The 16,680-nt window shown below is 43.2% G+C and overlaps 1 protein-coding gene across 2 annotated transcripts in view; it reads left to right on the top strand.

The window, feature by feature from the left end:
- Positions 1–16,367, top strand: part of LOC130403144 (nuclear receptor ROR-alpha A-like) — an 84,463-nt gene extending 68,096 nt beyond the window's left edge. For both annotated transcript variants that reach the window (XM_056607336.1, XM_056607337.1), the window contains 10 exons: positions 5,471–5,556; positions 8,251–8,392; positions 9,273–9,610; positions 10,676–10,868; positions 12,419–12,540; positions 13,628–13,760; positions 14,279–14,386; positions 14,622–14,732; positions 15,627–15,739; positions 16,027–16,367. In XM_056607336.1, coding sequence (XP_056463311.1) covers positions 5,471–5,556; positions 8,251–8,392; positions 9,273–9,610; positions 10,676–10,868; positions 12,419–12,540; positions 13,628–13,760; positions 14,279–14,386; positions 14,622–14,732; positions 15,627–15,739; positions 16,027–16,191 — 1,511 coding nt within the window. In that variant the 3' untranslated portion in view covers positions 16,192–16,367. The remainder of the gene's footprint in view (positions 1–5,470; positions 5,557–8,250; positions 8,393–9,272; positions 9,611–10,675; positions 10,869–12,418; positions 12,541–13,627; positions 13,761–14,278; positions 14,387–14,621; positions 14,733–15,626; positions 15,740–16,026) is intronic.
- Positions 16,368–16,680: the final 313 nt, after the last annotated feature.

The following is a 16,680-nucleotide window of genomic DNA, read 5'->3' as shown; positions in this document are numbered from 1 at the left end:
GTGTGTGTGTGTGTGTGTGTGTGTGTGTGTGTGTGTGTGTGTGTGTGTGTGTGTGTGTGTGTGTGTGTGTGTGTGTGTGTGTGTGTGTGTGTGTGTGTGTGTGCGTGTGTGCGCGCATCTGGTTGTGTGTGTGGTATGATGGCTATGTTTATCTGATATTGATGTTTCTTTTTACTCAAATACTAAACATACTATTCAGAGATGCTCGATGCACGATTGCTTGTGTGAGTCTTCTACAAAGAGATGTTGGTCTACTGGATGCATGTTAGGTTAAAGTCGAACAAAGTCTGAGAACAGCATAAAATAAATATTCAGTTGGCCAAGGTAAAGAGTTGTATTTTCAACTCTGAAGAGGGTTATTTTCAAACAAACACTACGTTATAACTACTACTATTACTACTACTACTATACTACTACTGCTACTACAACAATCACAGTACTAGCCATTCATCTTAAATTGTTATATCCCTATGTTTGTATGTGTTTTTTCACTTTATATTTCCACACTGGCAAATGCATTATTAGAGAAACTAATGCTACCAAATAAATAACATGATGTATACACACATGCGTAAACATCCCAAACCCTAATCTAAACAAAGCATTTTACCCAATACACATTATCTTGTGTAATGGCTAACAGTTCAACACATTAAACACAGTTTAATCCAGGAATCCTGGATTAAACTGTTCTGGATTAAACTGTACTTTGATTTCAGGCATCCTGAGGATGCCTGAATGCAAAGTGAGTCCATTCAGATAAGGGCCATTGAGATACAGGCAGCTGTTAAGCACTTTATGGTGATTGCACACAGGTGAGGGGACATTGGGGATCAACCCAGAACTTTCCTTCAAATGTTTTAATGCATGTAGTAACTGAAAGCTGATATACTAACTCACAGTGTGAGTCTGTTGAGAAATGAATCGGTGTGATTTCAGCACAATTCTCAGTGTGGTGTTATTCAAGCAGTGATACATGGCCATTCAGTCCGCCAGCCAGTCAATCGTTCAATGAGTCTGTCAACAGGCTAACAAATCATTCAGTCAATCTCTACCCCTGCCCCTGTGCGTGGTACCCAGCGAGTCCAGTCAGCCACGGACTGGCTGCGTGTCCCCCGGTTACGTAATGGATATTCAAACCCCAGCAGTCGAGTGCCGTTTTATTCAGACGCTGGATGCTGTTAACGTCTCTCGACACAGATCACTTTAGGCTATTTTTACATTTTGGTATCGTTGCCATGTTTCAAACACCCTGCAACACGCCTGGTTGAGCCCAGCCCTGTTCTCATCCTGTTAAATACATTTTCTTTTATAAAGTGTGTTTATTTTGATCCATTATATGGGCCATGTCAGATTGATCTCGTGCGCTTTTATTAAGGAAGCTGTGGTCATTTGTATGTCGTGTCGTAATCAGTGGGAAATATGTGTACGAGTGGTGCAGTTAAGCGTTAATCTATCAACCAGCCTCTACTTCTCTGGCCCACAACTAGATGTGTCTGTTTCTTCCAGCATACATCTTGAAAACTAAGACCAGGACGATTGCTGAAGCCAGAACTCTAATGTCAAATGTTCCATATGGAAATAACAGTCATTACAGCAGCGTTTAACATTTAGAATCTCCAAGCAGTAAAAGGCTGCTGACTTATGGTGTTAGTTGGAGTGTTTTTATGGTTAATACTCCCGAATAAACGACACAGAAAAGCAATTTAAAAGGGCCTGTCTACTTACATGAATCCTTTTCTCAAAGGTAAAGCAGCCAATTGGTAACGTTGAAAGATGCAAAATCGTGTGTGTGTGTGTGTGTGTGTGTGTGTGTGTGTGTGTGTGTGTGTGTGTGTGTGTGTGTGTGTGTGTGTGTGTGTGTGTGTGTGTGTGTGTGTGTGTGTGTGTGTGTGTGTGTCATGCGTTCAGTGCAGTAGTTTAGTAGGGTCGCTAGCTTGTTGTGGTAGCGTAGCTTCTTGCCTGCCTGCTGGCTAATCTTCTGCCTTCAGCCACTGCCACTGACTACTAGCTCTGCAGGGGTGACCAGGGGAGCCAAGTGCCTTAAGGCTTAGTTATGGTTCCACATCGACGCAACGCAAGGGGGTTTACCGTCCCATTACGTCCTTGCGCACCCTCCTTGCGTTCACCGCAAGTTTCTGACGTGCGCCTCACAGAAATTCTAACCTTGCGTCGTGGCAACGCAGCAACAAGGGCTGTAATTGGTCCACGCATTAATACCCGACGCAGAACCAAAACAGGTTCAAGACTGCGTCTAAGCGTCTGCGTGGTCCTTGTGTAGCTATGGTGAGACACTGGCCATCTTGGGTCTCCCCCTTGACACTGTGTTCAAACTGAACTCTCCTCTATGCGGTTTTTTGCAACTCTAGTAAATATGTGTGAAGCATTGTTCAATGTGTAAACAAGAATCTGAAATAAATCATCTCTCAATGAGGTCCATCCCATTGTATGACAAGTTATACTACAAACCTTTGTATGTGTGTATCAGAATTGCCCTGACTCCATTCCAGCCTAGATTTAAAATCCTGGCAAGTCAAGCTATAGCGCTCAGTTCTCTCACTGAACGAGATAGAGTGGGGGAGTGGGATATAAGGAAGAGAAAGAAGAAGGAAGGAGGCGTTAAAGCTGTTCAATTGTTAGTGTGTTGAGATTGTTCATAAAATTGGTTCACTGTGTGTACTGGAATCCTCACAAAAGAAGAGGAAGGAAAACTCGAGCAATAGACATTTTTCTAAAATGTTTCTAAAATTAGGCACTTCATTTTGAGATGCACATTTCTTTAAAGGCTCTGGCTGTTATGCATATTATTTTCAAATGCATTCCTTATTTGACTTAAAATGAGAAAGAACATCTATTTTTTATTACGTTAAAACATTAACAACGGTAAAACTTTACTATATCCATTGTTAAAATATTATTGAACTTTCTTTATTTGATTTAGGTTAGCTGTTAACTCCATGCAGACAATATTCTCTTACTGGATCTCTTTGAATTTTAATTGAATACCACTGCACTATGTCAGTGGCATGGCTGGAGGGCAGCATCAACAAGGTGTCTTGTGTTGCACCTAATTCTATCACGACTAAAGTAGGGGTGGGAAAAATAATTGATTCTTCGATGCATCGCAATTCTCTCTAGAACGATTCCGTTTCGATGCAGATAAATTAATACTTTTTTTTATTTTGTTCGCCTGCTGCAACATTCTGTTCGCCAGAGTAATTTTAGTAATTTAAAAATTATTTAATTTATCTTCAGTGTGTTTTGGCCAATATGATTTGTCTTGACAATTGCGATTCAGCCTACGCATAGCATACATTAGAGCCCGACCGATATATCGGCAGGCCGATATTATCGGCCGATATTAGGCATTTTTCAAACTATTCGGTATCGGCATTTATAATGGCAGATAAATTAATATTAAAAAGGGTTAGCTGAGAGTGAAAAGGATTTAAAGGATAACTACAAATAACCAATGTTAGGGAAATGTGTTTGTTTTGTTGCGCGTTTCTGGATTTTTTTTTAATATATATATATCGGCCGATATATCGGCATATCGGTTTTTTAAATCACAAAATATTCGTATCGGTATCGGCCTTAAATATTCTATATCGTCGGGCTCTAGCATGCATGCAAACTCACAGCCAGACACAAGAACTCCTTCTAATTCAAGAGCAGCTTTTTCTTTAATGACAGAGAAAAGCTGAAACCTATTTTTTACATGCTTCCATATTGTGTTGTAATGCAAGCTGCATTGATTATTGCATTGTTCATAGAAAGTCATATTTGTGAAAAAAGCTTTCTCTCTAATAGAATATTAGATAAGTTAATTCATCTGTTGATGTCTTTCATGATCATCACAAAAGTAGGAAGTGACTAGCAAACTCTGAGTTGCAAACCTTCGAAATGTACATAAAAAAAATGGTTGCATCGAGATGCATCGATATTAGCTTTAGAATCGAATCGTTGACCCCCTTGTATTGAAAATAATTAGGGCCTAGAAGGGCATTCACAGTAAAGGGCTGATTATGGTTACATGTTCACGCAACGCAATGACCATGCAGACGCTTCGATGAAGTCGTGAACCTTTATGGTTCTGCGTCGGGTTTTATTAAGCGGACCAATCACAGCCCTTGCTGCTGCGTCGCCTCGACGGAAGGTTAACATTTTTGTGTGCCGCACATCAGGCCCTTGCGTCGGACGCAAGGAGGGTCCGCAAGAACGTAAGGGGTCCTTAACCCCATTGCGTGGTCGTGGGACCATAATCAGCCCTTAATTCAGCATTTGTATTTTGCATTTGTGTACTGTATTTGGCCTATGTGATGATATCATCAGAGTTATTTATTTATTTATTTATTAATTAGAAGAAGCTTTTATTAAGCTGGTGTTTTTGTTTTTCTTATCTTAGGGGGGCTACGCATTCAGATATTTGCCGATATTTAACCTCTGTCCCTACCCAAAGTCGTTAAATGGTATTTATCAGCTTAATGTTAAATAGTCTCCTTCTAATTGTGTAGGGTATTAAAAGGCCAGAGTTATGCTTTTCTTCAAGGTTTTTTACTTCGACACATTTACGCAGCTGCGTTTTCAGAAGGGGATTTTAATATGTATATTTCTACCATGGTCTACATGTGTTGAGTTGAAATCTTTCCAGACCCTTCTCTACTCTAACACCAAAATGTGCCAAGAATTTTATTGGGACGGGGGAACGTATTGAAACTGCAGGTTTAGGTTAAACATGTATGTATGTGCCCCGCACTTATAATGACCCAAATTCTGCCAATATGCATAGTTGTGATGGACTGGATTCTATGTGTCATAGGGCTGTGATCCACAAATCGTAGATGACAAAACACAACAACCAACAATTCAAACCCGATAAGATAAGATAGGTAGTCATTCATTGATCCCACATGAAGAATTCTGTTTCCACAGCAGCAATTACAGGAAAGTAGTAGAATAATACAATTATACACATTGAAAACAGTTAAACTACAGAAAGTAAAGCGAAAATACACTGAAAATATGTCTTTGTACACAATAATGATAGCAGAAATGTGGATGAGTTACATCATTAATAGACTTTATCATTGCTTGTCCTGCAAATCTAGGATGATATAATATCCACATGCTTGGGCCACATGTGAGCCACATGTTTAACTGCTTTAGAGATTTGATTTTAGATTTTAGATTAGATTTAGATTTATGGTCGCTGGGCAGGGTAAAAGTACAGAGACAACTGCACTTAGCGTCTTACCAGAATTGCAAAAAAGCAGTAAGGTACAGAGTTTATAAATGCCATAATATAGATAGTGTAGTGTGAACAGTATGGACAATATGAACAGAAGAGATGCGTCTTTTGAACCGGCTGATGATTATTTTGATGTAAGCGTATAATTCTGATAATCATTTCCTTCTCTTTCTTTTTTTTCTCTCTCTCTCTTTCTCCATCTGCCTCTCTCTCTCTCCACAGCTCAGATTGAAATAATCCCCTGTAAGATCTGTGGAGACAAATCTTCAGGAATCCACTATGGCGTGATCACCTGTGAGGGCTGTAAAGTAAGTCCTTTACGTCAATCCCTGGCTTAGATCTACACACCAGCGACTGTCCGACCAATGATGGTCGGACAGTCGCATAGTGACCAACCAACCGACCGGAAAGTGTAACATGCATGTACTGATACCTCTCCTTGACACATCTTCAGTGAGGTACCTAGAATCATCTGGTGGTTTGGGTGTTTCAACACCCTCCTCCAGGTGATCCAGCCGGGGGTGATCAGAGCCCAAATTGTTTGCAGATGGTTAGCTTCTTATCCCTCAATGTCCCCTATCGAGCCACAGTCATCTGGTACACAACCCTGCTGCTGCATAAGTGGTACTACACGTGGCTCGTCTCTTCCTTGCTCCCTCGCTGCCCAACGCGAAATGAAGCTTTTGGTCAGAGGACCTGTAGACCCTGGAGGTCGAGGCGAAGGAAGCAGAGGAGCTCTAACAAATAAGCAGGTGATAACCATTCAAGGCTTGAAAGAAGCAGAAACAGTAGCACTTTATAATTGATTCTGCAGCGTATGGGGAGCCAGTGAAGAGAGGCCGGCACAGAGCCGATCACGACCCTCTTCTTAGAGCCAGAAGCCTGACAGCAGCGTTTTGGATGAGTTGTAAGCAGGACATGGAAGTCTTAATAATGCTCAAGTCTAGGGAATTACAGTAATCGAGTCGAGACGAAAAGAAAGCATCACGGAATGAGCACAGTTGGATGAAACTGTCTTTTACTATTGATCCGACCTGTTTATTAAATTGTATGGCCGAATCAAATACCAAACAAAGATTTTTGGCATGACAAGGACAGCTAGCTGGCCCATGTTTTTAGTCATAATCTTGAATCAGGGACAGAATAAAATGCTGTTATTTAATTAAAGAACGTTTTGAGCCATCCAGCAGTGGATTTCTGCAGGTGGGTTTTTCCGATTCCATAATGTGTCATCATCATCAGGTCTTAGGGGGGGGTGAAGTCTTGTATCATCTACATAACAGTGGATTAAAATATAATATTTTTGAAGGATTTTACCCAGCGGGAGCATGTTAATGGAGAAGATTATTGGACCTAGAATAGAACCTTAAGAGACCATACAGGAAATATTGGCTGATATGAAGAGAAAGTGATAATGAGATTGAGACAGTTCTGTTATTCAGGTATGACTTGAGCCAAGCTACAGCTGTGCCTTAAATACGGACAATGGTATTTGATTTTGATTAAATGTCCGTTATTGAGATGGTCAATTAATATGGCATGATTAACAATGAGAAAACAGCAGTGAGGTCAAATAGAAGTGGAAGCGCACAATCTCAAGAATCAGTAGCAAGGGAGCAGGTCGACGCTATTAGCTGGCTGACTCTGATTCTGCTCATACCTTCCTCCTCTCCTGCCTCCATGTACTGCGTTTCAGTGCCTACATCTCCTGCCTGATGGTGGGGATCCCCAATGCTCTTTGGTTTCTTGGAGTAAAGTGTCCAGAGCCTTTCGTCCCCTCTTCTTCAAACATTTCAGCCACAATTGCTGACATTGATGGTTGTCATGGCTTGCCGCTTCCTATCGGCCTCTCCCTTTGCCGTCGCCTCCCAGAATTTGATTTGCTCCTGTTAGACTTGATGTGCAACACTTGGAGGTTTCGGCCGCTATTGGGTGACTCTTGGCCTGGCAAGTCCTGCATCTCACTAGCTAACACTTGTGCATGGTGCTGAACCTGCTTCTGTCAGCCGGTTGCGATCTTTCTTGTTCCGACTGGGATGCTCATCCTCCCCCCCCTCCCCACCCGCTCAATGTACAATGCAACACATTCATATGTTTACACACACACACACACACACACACACACACACACACACACACACACACACACACACACACACACACACACACACACACACACACACACACACACACACACACACACACACACACACAGTCAAGCCTATGAAAAATAATGCAAATCTTGTTCAGCTTCAGTCACTTTCTCGATACAACCCAGACAAACAGGGCTTTGCCATGGCTGTTGTCGTTATGACAGCTGTTGAGGTGACAGCTGTTAGCAAATCTTCCAGCAGTGAGGCAGCGTTTGAAGTGTTAACTTCTACCCCTGCATGGTTTCGTAGCACCGACGTATCTCATGAAGCAAACTTGAACGTTTTCCGCAGGACATTTTCTTATGCTGCTGACGAAGTCCTGTTGTATTAGTTAATATTTGTTTTTTTGGTGGAATGTAAAAATGCAAAGCAACTTTATTTATACAGCACTCTTCGTACACGAGGCAGACTCAAAGTGCTGCACATAGAAACATCGCCATACAATAAAATGAAACGATTAAGAAATTTTGAATTAAGAAAATGCATTGTAGAAAGTGCAATGTATTTAAGAATTAGCAGAAAGCTAAAGCAAACATACAATAAAATGAAGCAATAAAATAAAATAGATACTATCCCAATACTAGCCCAATCCCATTTCTACCCCTTCCCCCTCCCCCTTCCCCCTCCCCCTTGTTTTGAAGGGGTAAGGGGTAGAAATGGGATTGGGCTAGTATTGGGATAGTATCTAGGCCCAATCCCATTTCTACCCCTTACCCCTTCCCCTTACCCCTTCAAAACAAGGTGGAGGGGTAAGGGGAAGGGGTAAGGGATAGAAATGGGATTGGGCCTTAAAGGAAGAAAGCAGCAGTTTGCTGAGCCCTGCCGCCCTCTCCTTCCCGGGCGCTGCAGGGGTTCTTCCGGCGGAGCCAGCAGAGCAACGCCGCGTACTCCTGCCCCCGTCAGAAGAACTGCGTGATCGACCGGACGAGTCGCAACCGCTGCCAACACTGTCGCCTGCAGAAGTGCCTCACGGTGGGCATGTCCAGAGACGGTGAGACATGCACACATGTCCACACGCACTCACTCAAACACACACACATACACACACACACACACACACACAAACACACATACACACACACACACGCAAACACACACACACACACACACACACACACACACACACACACACACACACACACACACACACACACACACACACACACACACACACACACACACACACACACACACACACACACACACACACACACACACACACGCAAACACGGCCCCCCTGGGAGGGTTCAAGGTAACCCTGTTATTTAAATTCTCATCTCTTGCTCACTTCCTTCCTTCACTTTTCCTCATCCTCCTCCCATCTTTCTCTCTCTACCTCTCTCTTATCACCTCTATCTATTCCCCTGCCTGGCCCCGTTCCTACCTAACCCATCATTCATTTCTGTGACAGATCTACAATCCTTTTCGACGAGTCGTCCCATGCCTCATAGTCATGCTAGCAAAAGTAGAAAGATAGCCATTATAGTGATAGTGTGTATGTAATTCTACTTTGATTTCAGTTCCATTGTAAGATATGTACAATTTTCTGCTTGTATTATAATGTATGTTTTTATGTATGGTCCTTATCATGTTATTGATATTTGTCACTCAAACTCGCCCTCCTCTATCTCACTACAAGTTAGCATCTCTCTCTCACTCTCTCACTCTCTCTCTCTCTCTCTCTCTCTCTCTCTCTCTCTCTCTCTCTCTCTCTCTCTCTCTCTCTCTCTCTCTCTCTCTCTCTCTCTCTCTCTCTCTTTCTTTCTTTCTCTCTCTCTCTCTCTCTCTCTCTCTCTCTCTCTCTCTCTCTCTCTCTCTCTCTCCCCCCCTCTCTCTAACACATTGACTCCCTGTCTCTCTGTGCACCACAGCGGTGAAGTTTGGCCGCATGTCCAAGAAGCAGAGGGACAGTTTGTACGCGGAGGTGCAGAAGCACCGCCTGCAGCAGCAGCAGCAGCAGCAGCAGCAGCAGCAGCAGCAGCAGCAGCAGCAGCAGCAGCAGCAGCAGCAGCAGCAGCAGCAGCAGCAGGGCCAAGCCGCATCCCACCCCCTCCTGCACCACTCCCACCCCAGCCTGAGCAGCCAGATGCTGGGTGAGGCCGACACTCTGTCGCCCCACTACAGCCTGTCCTCCACGGGGCTCACCGAGCTGCCGGACGAGCTGGGGGGATACATGGACCAGCAGTCCCCCGAGGGCGGGTCGGCCAAGGTGTGTGCTGATGTCCATTAAGGGACCCCCGACCCCCGCCCCCCCCTCGTTCTAATGTTCTTGTTTAGTCTTAAATGTGCAAATGCAATACAAACGGGTAAAAGTCATCAATCGTCATTAAATGCTAAGATTAACAGTTGAACACAATAAATAGTAATAATTGCATAGCTTCAAATAAAAAATGCCCCTGCAGGTGCTTAGTGCTGTGCCAATGTTTGGAATCTGAGCGTTAACCCTAACCCTAACCCTCACCGGAAACTCAATCAAATACTTCTGCGCCAAACTCCTCCTCTCTCTTTTCCTCAAAATAAGCGTTCTCTGTTCACACGCTGAACTCACCGTTCCGAAGCAAGAGGAGGAGAGGAGAGGAGTGCTTGGCTAGAGGACAGCATTTGGCTTGTTAATTATTTCCATAGCTAGGGAAATGTCGCTGTACCTTCATAGAATATTTTAAATCTCCAATTTGGAAGTGTTCTATAAATGTGAGCGGTGCACATAACCAGAAAAACAATCCTACACAATGCCTATTAAGGGGTGGGAGGTTAGGTTGCTGAAGTTCACCTGAACTGTCTCCACACCTTGGTGGCCTTACAATAGGATTAGGCCTTGCTCTTTACGACATGGGTCTCATAAGCAAAAAATATGTAACACTGCCTGTTTAGTGTTTAGGCCCATTGTGGTCTGCAAAAAGAACACTTTAAGTGAAAGTTTTTTCAATTAAAAACACAAAAATGTTCTGAGGAAACATGGCGGGCCCCATGGCAGTGGACCGATCCATTGTGGATATAAAAGCCTCGTTTTAATGTCACGCAGATGCAACGATTCATATCATGGCATTATCCACAAACTAAAACTCAAATATTTTATTCCATTTATAGAATAAATTATTGATATAATAACATTTATAAAAAATGATATTATAAATATAAATAAGTCTGTTCCGCCTGATGCCACTCAATTCTACGTACTGCACCTTTAATCATTTTCATATTCTGAATTGCACTACATGGTTGCGGTACATTGTCAGCTCTAATATATATATATATATATAAAACCCCCATCCAGACGGACTCCAGTGGAGGAGGGGGCGCTGAAGGCTTCTACCTGAACATCCAGCCGTCCCCCGACCAGTCTGGCCTGGACATCGACGGGATCAAACCAGAGCCGCTGTGCGACTTGGGTTCGGGCAACGGCTTCTACCCCTACTGCTCCTTCAGCAGCGGGGACATGTCCCCCACCGTGTCCATGGACGAGCTGGGTGAGCCTTGAGTAGCCTGGGACTGGAGGAAGGCCAATCCATAGTAACAGGGAAATAGTACATTCAAGATTCAAAGATTCAGATTCCAAGGCTTTTATTTATCACATACACATACCGGATATGCAGTGAATTGTTTGTGTGGTATACTCGGTATTTACTGTGCTTAAAAAATAATACAATAGAATAAAAATAGAACACATATAATATATATTTATATATTATTTGTATGTATTTGTTAATTATTTGTAATTAACAAATAAAAAATATTATAAATGTATGTAAAATTAAAACTGGATAAACAGGGAGATGTACATTCTACTTCATTACCAAATGCACCATCGCATATCAGCACAAAACAAAGCCCCATCAACTGAATTCCCAGTCCGTGTGGACCTTGTAGAATCGTGGGGGTTTCCAAGATGTAGGAGACAGGACGAACAATCTCAGTACGAAACAAAGTCTCTCTAGAAATCGAACAGCGAGCTCAATGGAATAAGGACCTCCGCATGCCACCAGAGCAGCCATGAGAGACCATGAGGGAGACTTTTATAGCGTCAGGGGAGGACTCCCCTCCATCATTGACTGGTGGGAGAAGAAATAATAGGAAGACTTAAAAAGAATAAGAAATTGAGAATAGTAAAAAGGGAGAGGGAGAGCTGATGCGGGCGGTAGAAGGCGTTTTAAAATAGCAGGAGGTTGGGAACCCATCTCGGAGCTCATTAGATGCCTTGTGAGGTAATTAGTTTTCTGTTAATTAGGGCCGATCGGGATGCGCTGGGTCTCTCGTTGGGGGAGATTTTTTTTTTTAAGCCTCCCTTGAGTATTTTACCTTTCTTCTTTTTCTTTGGAAAAGCATTTATTGTAATGATCTGCTGCAATGGCCTTCCTTTGTAAAAAAAACACGTTATTAATGCACTATATTTACATTTTTACCCATATATAAGCTTGGTTTCATTCCTGCACATATTCATATTTATGTAGTCATTAAAAGCCTGTGCTACAATAGAGAATTACCACAAACATGAAAGAAAGGATATCAGCTATATTTATTTCATAGTTTATGTATGTATGTAAATCACACATGTTTTTGTTGACCAACTCTATTGCTCAGTAAAATGCATTGTTTGACCTCCTCCAAGTATTCACTTTGTGCTTACTTGTACTTTGTAGTGTAAGTGTTAAAGTCAGGAGTCTTTTAAGATGGAAAAGGACACGGTACATAAACAGCTAAAAGTGGAATTGGTTCACTTTTCTTACTTTAAAGAAAGACCAACTGCATTTCATTATTGAAATGAAGGTGACTAAATCAGAGAAGTGCATTGCATTCATTCAAATACAAGATAGGCATCGCCTACAAATTGGAAAAGATTGTACAAATCCAACCATGTAAGAAACCAAGAAAAAATATAATTGTCACCATAATTGCAGTCCTCATATATTGTAAACATTTAAAAATATTTGAACTCATGAGATCAACAACTCACATAAACATGTTTGTTCTGTGTCCTTCTGTGTGATGAGCTGTTGTATTTTCTGGTGTTGCGCTACAGAACACCTTGCCCAGAACATCTCCAAATCCCACATGGAGACATGTCAATACCTACAGGAGGAGCTGCAGCAGAACACCTGGCAGACCTTCCTGCAGGACGAGGTGGAGTGTTACCAGAGCAAGGTACAGTGCAACGCAATACCCTGATGCTCACCATGATACCGTGATACTCACCATGATGCTCACCATGATACTCACCATGATACTGTGATACTCACCATGATACTGTGATGCTCACCATGATGCTCACCATGATACTGTGATATTCACCATGATGCTCACCATGATACTGTGATATTCACCATGATGCTCACCATGATACTGTGATACTCACCATGATACTGTGATATTCACCATGGTACTCACCATGATACTGTGATATTCACCATGATGCTCACCATGATACTGTGATACTCACTATGATACTGTGATACTCACCATGATACTGTGATACTCACCATGATACTGTGATATTCACCATGATACTCACCATGATACTGTGATATTCACCATGATGCTCACCATGATACTGTGATACTCACCATGATGCTCACCATGATACTGTGATATTCACCATGATAGTCACCATGATACTGTGATGTTCACCATGATACTCACCATGATACTCACCATGATACTGTGATATTCACCATGATACTCACCATGATACTGTGATATTCACCATGATAATCACCATGATACTCAGTATGATGCTCCCCATGATGATAACAATGGTTCTCACTTTGATGCCATGAGGCTCCTCATGATCCTTGACATGATTCTCACCAAGATGCTCACTATGATACCGTGATATTCACCACGATACAGACCATGAGACTCACCATGCTGCTTACTATGATGCTCACTTTAATGCCAAGATATTCAACATGATACTCACCATGACACTAAATATGATACCATGATACTCACTATGATACAATGACACAAACCGTGACACTAACCATTATACTCCCTATAACACCATGCTACTCAACACAAAACTCACCATGACAATGACAATGATAATCACCACGATGCTCACTATGATCCTTACCATGATACCACGATATTCACCCTGAGGCACATTTTGAAAGTGCCAGTGTATTTGTTCATTGTGCATCTGCTTTGCATTGGACAGTTGGGATTTGATTGCCAATGGTCTCTGACATGGGTGTATAATGCGTTTGCTGGTGTGTTTTCCCCCTCGAAGCCAAAGGAGGTGATGTGGCAGCTGTGTGCCGTGAAGATCACAGAGGCCATCCAGTACGTGGTGGAGTTTGCCAAACGAATCGACGGCTTCATGGAGCTCTGCCAGAACGACCAGATTGTGCTGCTAAAAGCCGGTAAGGGTCTTTTGAAACGAAACGGCTCTCAAGACATCATACACCTGCTCACAACACCTTGTTTACACCACTGACTTTTGAACTATTTACCCTCTTGTGTGTATTCCTTTGAGATTAAAGGGAATTCAGAGCGCATCTTGCTACCGAATAGGTCATATTTTGAAATGAAATACGATTTGATCGGTCACCATTTGATGAACATGTTGGTCACTTCTGAACAGCCAATCAGACAGTATCAAGCTTTGTATGAGGTTGTGGGTGAACACATTAACATATTATTGGTTGAAATGTGAACCTGTACCATCATCTTAGATTCATTTATAATATGTTGATGCAATATCTAACAATTTCACACATTTTCTGGGAACCATTGTTCCCTACCTAAGATTAAATAATTATACACCATGCATGCTGCCAACAAACAGCTTACACAGGCCAACATCTTTGAGTACTATTGCTGGTTGTTGTTGTTTAGTGGTTGCTCGGGGCTCTGAGACAAACTATGCTCCCCATGCAAGGCTCTCTAGAGGTGGTTTTCATCAGAATGTGCCGGGCATTCGACACGCAGAACAACACCGTCTACTTTGATGGGAAATACGCCGGCCCAGAGGTCTTCAAAGTATTAGGTGAGCTGTGTGTGTGTGTGTGTGTGTGTGTGTGTGTGTGTGTGTGTGTGTGTGTGTGTGTGTGTGTGTGTGTGTGTGTGTGTGTGTGTGTGTGTGTGTGTGTGTGTGTGTGTGTGTGTGTGTGTGTGTGTGTGTGTGTGTGCGATGAGCAAGTATTTCTGTCTTTTACTGATCTTGTAAACTTGCTTCGTACTTAGTTGCTGCTGCTGTTTGTGTGTGTGTTTTGTTTAACCAGGTTGTGATGACTTGATCACATCAGCATACGACTTTGCCAAGAGCATGTGTTCTCTGCATCTGTCTGAAGACGAGCTCGCCCTCTTCTCTGCGTTCATCCTGCTGTCTTCAGGTACACTTCCCCGTCACGATGCCTGCTATACCAGGTACTGACACGTAGCAGGGCAAGGGCATGCAATCCACCCCGTCCATGTTAATCGATCAGAGAAGCTCCACTGGCTGTGAATGGAACACAGAGTACCATATATTCACTAGTTTTTGCCCGAGTCTGTCTTTGCTCATGAAGGCATCGGGCTCCGTGTCGCCCTTCTCTTCAGGGTAGAGATAAAATGCGATGAAAATCTGTGTATTTGAAAATCTACATTCATGCTTGTAGGGTATCATAATTATATATTGGGGTCGGCTTAGCTCAGGAGGTAGAGCAGTCTTGTAGCCGAGACGTGGCTAGTTCGATCCCCAGCTCCTCCTAGAGTGTCGATGTGTCCCTGAGCAAGACACTTAACCCTAACTGCTCTTGATGAGCTTGCATGGTTGACTCTGCCGTCGGTGTGTCAATGTGTGTATTAACCGATGTAAGACGCTTTGGATTAAAGCGTCTGCTTAATGACCTAATTGTATATAATATTATGTCTTATTTTAACTGCTGCTGGCTGTGTGCACACAGCAAATGGCTTGGGTTTCAAATATTTATTCCAAACATCTGTTTGGAAAAAAAACAACCATGCATTTAAGTATTTGCTACCAGTGGGTTTACATGCATCTTACCGGCTCATAGATCCCTGCCGAATACCAAAACCCATAAAGGCACCTCTGAGAGAAACCTTCGCCTCTGCCACACACAAGAATTCTGAGGTGTACCACCTCAAAAACTATTTTTTATATAGTTCTGGTGCAATACTTTTAGTCTGTTTTTGGATTACATTACGTTTCATGTCTACTTACTTAGGAAGGCATGAGGGATCTTTTGAGACACTTTGATGATTTGTGAGTTTGTGTGTGTTTGCAGACCGCTCGTGGTTGCAGGAGAAGTCGAAGGTGGAGAAGCTGCAGCAGAAGACCCAGCTGGCTCTACAGCACATGCTGCAGAAACACCAGAGGGGAGAGGAAATCCTCACCAAGGTGCATGTACACACACACACACACACACACACACACACACACACACACACACACACACACACACACACACACACACACACACACACACACACACACACACACACACACACACACACACACACACAGACACACACACACACACACAGACATGCATACACATACAGATATCCAAAGGGTAAAAGGGTGAAATATACTTATTTCGGTCCTTGCAAATCAATTAGTCCATTCACCCCACTGCTTTACCAACTCACCACCATCACTTTCTCCAATATTTACCTCCTCCCCAGTTGATCTGCAAGGTGTCCACGTTGCGGGGGCTGTGCAGCCGGCACACAGAGACGCTGTCGGCCTTCCGGGCCGTCTACCCGGACATCGTCAGGGCCCACTTCCCCCCGCTCTACAAGGAGTTGTTTGGCTCAGACTTTGAGGTCCTGCCAGCGGACAGCAGCTAGACCTGCTCCCTAACCGTTTCCCACGCCGCACTCTGAGGTGGACCTTTGGCCGGGTTGTGATCGGCCCTCTGTTAGGGGGCACTCTCTACGGCCCTCCGTTGAGACACAGCCCTGCAGTGTTATTGGGACACGGCCTACAGTAGGGACATCAGCCTGCATAGGGGGGACGGGGGGACGGGGGGACGGAAAGGCTTCAAACCCTAGTTGGGGGTTTGTTCATCCCGCATCACCTCCACGTTGTCGTCCCTCCCGCCATGCCTGGGGAGAAGTGGATCAGACCGGATCGGACCGCTTGATCAGACCGGATCAGAAGGTCTTGAGGTGTCCACGTTTCTAAACAAATCGATTTTAGGAACACCCACAGTTCTTAACTCACAAGAATGAACAGACAACTATGGAAGCATCATTGCATCTTATCTTACATCTCTTCCCTTACAACACTTTGACTCATCCATACCCAGCCAGCATTTATCTTATGTAGAAACACAA

The sequence above is a fragment of the Gadus chalcogrammus genome, chromosome 14, assembly GCF_026213295.1.
Source record: "Gadus chalcogrammus isolate NIFS_2021 chromosome 14, NIFS_Gcha_1.0, whole genome shotgun sequence".
Classification (NCBI taxonomy): domain Eukaryota; kingdom Metazoa; phylum Chordata; class Actinopteri; order Gadiformes; family Gadidae; genus Gadus; species Gadus chalcogrammus.
Note: the sequence above shows the minus strand (reverse complement) of the source record. Positions and strands in the feature narration are given on the sequence as shown.